The sequence below is a fragment of the Taurulus bubalis genome (genome assembly GCF_910589615.1).
Source record: "Taurulus bubalis genome assembly, chromosome: 5".
Taxonomy (NCBI): Eukaryota; Metazoa; Chordata; class Actinopteri; order Perciformes; family Cottidae; genus Taurulus; species Taurulus bubalis.
The window spans coordinates 4,478,580-4,482,121 of record NC_136593.1 but is presented as its reverse complement, the minus strand read 5'-3'; the positions used below and the strand labels follow the sequence as shown (position 1 = coordinate 4,482,121).

At 39.0% G+C, this 3,542-nt stretch overlaps 1 protein-coding gene across 1 annotated transcript in view; it reads left to right on the top strand.

The window, feature by feature from the left end:
• LOC306736584 (coiled-coil domain-containing protein 66-like) overlaps window positions 1-1,690 on the top strand; it is a gene marked incomplete at its 3' end in the record, with an annotated part of 5,253 nt that extends 3,563 nt beyond the window's left edge. Inside the window, exons 4-6 of the mRNA XM_079218235.1 lie at window positions 307-376; window positions 1,196-1,243; window positions 1,589-1,690. Coding sequence (XP_079074361.1) covers window positions 307-376; window positions 1,196-1,243; window positions 1,589-1,690 — 220 coding nt within the window. The remainder of the gene's footprint in view (window positions 1-306; window positions 377-1,195; window positions 1,244-1,588) is intronic.
• Between the last annotated feature and the right edge of the window lie 1,852 nt (window positions 1,691-3,542).

Here is a 3,542-nt window from a genome sequence, read left to right as displayed (position 1 = left end):
ACAACATATACAATACGAGAACCACAGCAATGCATAATAAACTACAACTTTTTCACAATAAAATCAAGCGTCCTTCTTGAGCCGCGCTTTAGTGACGTGAGGTCGGCCTTCACAACAGTTTAAAAACAAGCCACTGAAAATAAGTGTGTGCCGCGGACCTCAAATGTTTGAAATTATGAAGAACTAAAAACACTTTTTAACGTTTAAATAATTTTTTTTTAAAAAGCCTGTCAGCTCCACTGATGGTGAAGGGAATCTTCGTTTAGATAACTCCTCTGTGTTGATGTCTGGCGTTGTCTCCTCCAGGGGGCGCTCTCCTCCGGACCCCACTGGCAGACAGAGAGCTCAGAGTCAGCAGGCACCTTCCTCCTCCTCCGCCCCTCCTCCTCCTCCTGCTCCTCCTCTTCCTCTGGAGTTCATTCCTTATGTCCGGACTGATGAAGTCTTCAACATGGATCCACTAGAGCCTGCTGACAGTCCCCCACCACACACACACACACAGGTCAGACAGACACACACACACACACACACACACACACACACACACACACAATCACATGCACTCTTGATTTTTACTTGTAACAAAGTATTTTTCCCCATTGTGCTGCACGTTTTCTACCACTACAGATAAACACATCTACATTCACACACGTGTACATTAATATAGTTGCATCGATGAGTTGATTAATCGATCAACAGGAAACAGGAAATGCGGCTCAATTACAGAGTGAACACAAACTATTTATGCTGCTGGAATTATTTACTCGTAGATTTGACTCATGCAATCTAGTTTGATAATCCAGTAATTGTTTGTTTTTGAGCAAAATAACAAAATATTCTCTCATATCAGCTCCTCAAATGTGAAGATCTGCATCTTTTCTCCGTCATACGAGACAGTGAATAAAACATCTGCAGCTTCTGGACTGTAATGTTCATGACAAAGCAAACTAAAGACAACACTGCTGGCTCGCTCCTGCTGTTTTCTTAAAAAAAACATTTAATAGATTTAGCGATTAGTTGAGAAAATAATTGATGATTAAAATATTAGTGAGTCGCAGCCACAAGTCAGAGTAACAGTAACAATAAAAGGATTACAACAAAAAGAAACAGCATGAGGTCTGACAGTAAACTCTACTTTTTCTTCTCCTCCTCCTCAGAAGCGTCTCCTCCCTCACACCGACTCCTCAACACAAAGACACACCGGCAGCAGGAGATCCTCAGAGGCCTGGCCCAGCTACGGCAGGTAACACACACACACACACACACACACACACACACACACACACACACACACACACACACACACTCATTAAGCAGAGGATAAATAAAAAATAAACCGTTTCTGGTTGCAGCTTTTCTCTGTTTTATATGATTGTCAAACAAGTGTCAATAATAGCTGTTATTACCGCTGTATTGGCTCTAAAGAAAATTGGAAGTATGGTGGATGTGAACAGACACAACTTTCAAACTCCACACCTCCAGTTTATGAGAGTTTTAGGAAAATAAGTACATGTGTGTGTGTGTGTGTGTGTGTGTGTGTGTGTGTGTTTGTGTGTGTGTGTGTGTGTGTGTGTGTGTGTGTTTTCAGGGTTTATTACAGAAGCAGAGGGAGCTGGAGACGGATCTGAATCCTCTACTGAAGCGCCATGACAACGAACACCGGCCGCCCACGGCAATGCATCGCAAATGACCTCTGCTGTGTGTGTGTGTGTGTGTGTGTGTGTGTGTGTGTGTGTGTGTGTGTGTGTGTGTGTGTGTGTGTGTGTGTGTGTGTGTGTGTGTGTGTGTGTGTGTGTGTGTGCGCATCATGGAGAACATTAACATTAACAGAAGCTCGTTCAGTCGTCCGTCCCTCTGAAACTGAAAGTTCAGACTCAATGTGCCACAACAGTTTACTTGGATTTTTGGGAGTTTTCAAAGTTCAGCCGATTGTATCAGAGTGACAGATATTCTTGATTCGGGGCCCTTTGGGGTTTCAGGAGGAAGTGATCTGGTGATCCATTTTTATCACAAATATAAATAGTTTTCTCTCCTCTTTTTTAATGTTTCCTAGTTTTATTAAATCAGTGAAACAGGTGTAATGCTCATTCTGTCCACCAGAGGCTGCAGTGCACCGACACACCTGTTTTAAAGAGGACTAAAAGCATTGAATCTTCTCCCAGGTACATTTGTAGTTCTCCATGCACTGGTAGCACAAGGTACATGTATATTGTGTGTACATTTAAACTCACCTGGAAGGAAACATCAAGACTTTCCGTCCTCATCCACTTGTTTTCCACCTGTTTCACAAATTAATTAGACCTCAGACAAATTATCCTTTTTAAATCATAAACACAGGAAAGAAAACATGTTCATCACACATGGATCACCGGATGACTTCTTCTTATTATAGTCTCATATAAAACTATTATATGACTTCAAATCTTCCGAAGTACTTCCGTTATTTGTGCAAACAATGTTGACTCTAAAATGCATTTTTACTGACTCATGCTGGGTTGAACTTGATTTTTTTCATGTAAAACTTTGAACTCTGTCTTTAAATCAGTTCTACCTCACGTCAAGATCATAATGATGTTCATCACCACTCAATTCATGTCGGCTTTTGGGAACATTTTATGTGAAGATTGTATTTAAAAATTCAGTTTTGAATGCACTTTTCATAAGAATGACACTTTACCAAACAGGTAGAGAGGTATACCTTCTTCTTCTTCTTCTTTTGGAAGCACAGCGCTTATTTAAAATCATGAATCAAATTAGTTTTGTTGTTTCTTCAGCTTCCTGCTGGCCGAGGAGCTCCATGTTTCTTTATGCTTCTGTACTGTAAAGTTTTTCTGTTGTTTTGGGTGTATTTTTCTTATTTATTGCAAATTAAATAAATTAAAGTGTTCTGAGGATCTGTACAATATGTATTTTGCACTTTGAGGTGATTTATTGTAATTTTGAAAAGTTTGACTTTGAGTTACATGTAAAAGTCCTGCATTGAAAACCTGACTCAAGTAGAAGTACAAATTAAAAATTGATTTTACTATTAAATATGTTTCTGGATTGATATGGACTGGTCTGACTGCTGCAGATGTTTTTAACTCCTTTATATCCTGTTGTGTAGTTTAACCTACAGCAGAGTCTTATTCCATGAGATCACGCAGCTCTCAGAAGAAACAACTCTGATGCAATTTCCTGCTGAGTCAAGAAGCTTTGAAGCGTTTATTTATCTTAAGGAAGCGTCAGATAAATCTAGTGGGGTAAAAAGTACTTGTATACAGTATAGTAGCAAGTACAGTATTGAGTTAATGTACTTGGTTACAGTCCACTGCATACATCACTATATTTCATATTGTTTTAATATATTAGAGTATATTTTGGTGGTTTGAAGAGTAATTTAAGTTAAGGGTATTTTCCATTTTGTGATCAAACTTGGTAAAAAAACAAAATGAATAATACAAGTAAACCAGTCTTATTGTGACTCGAGCAACACAATCCTAATACATCTATAGGGATGCTATTTGTGAATTTGCTACCAGATGAAACCTAGTATTAAGTAC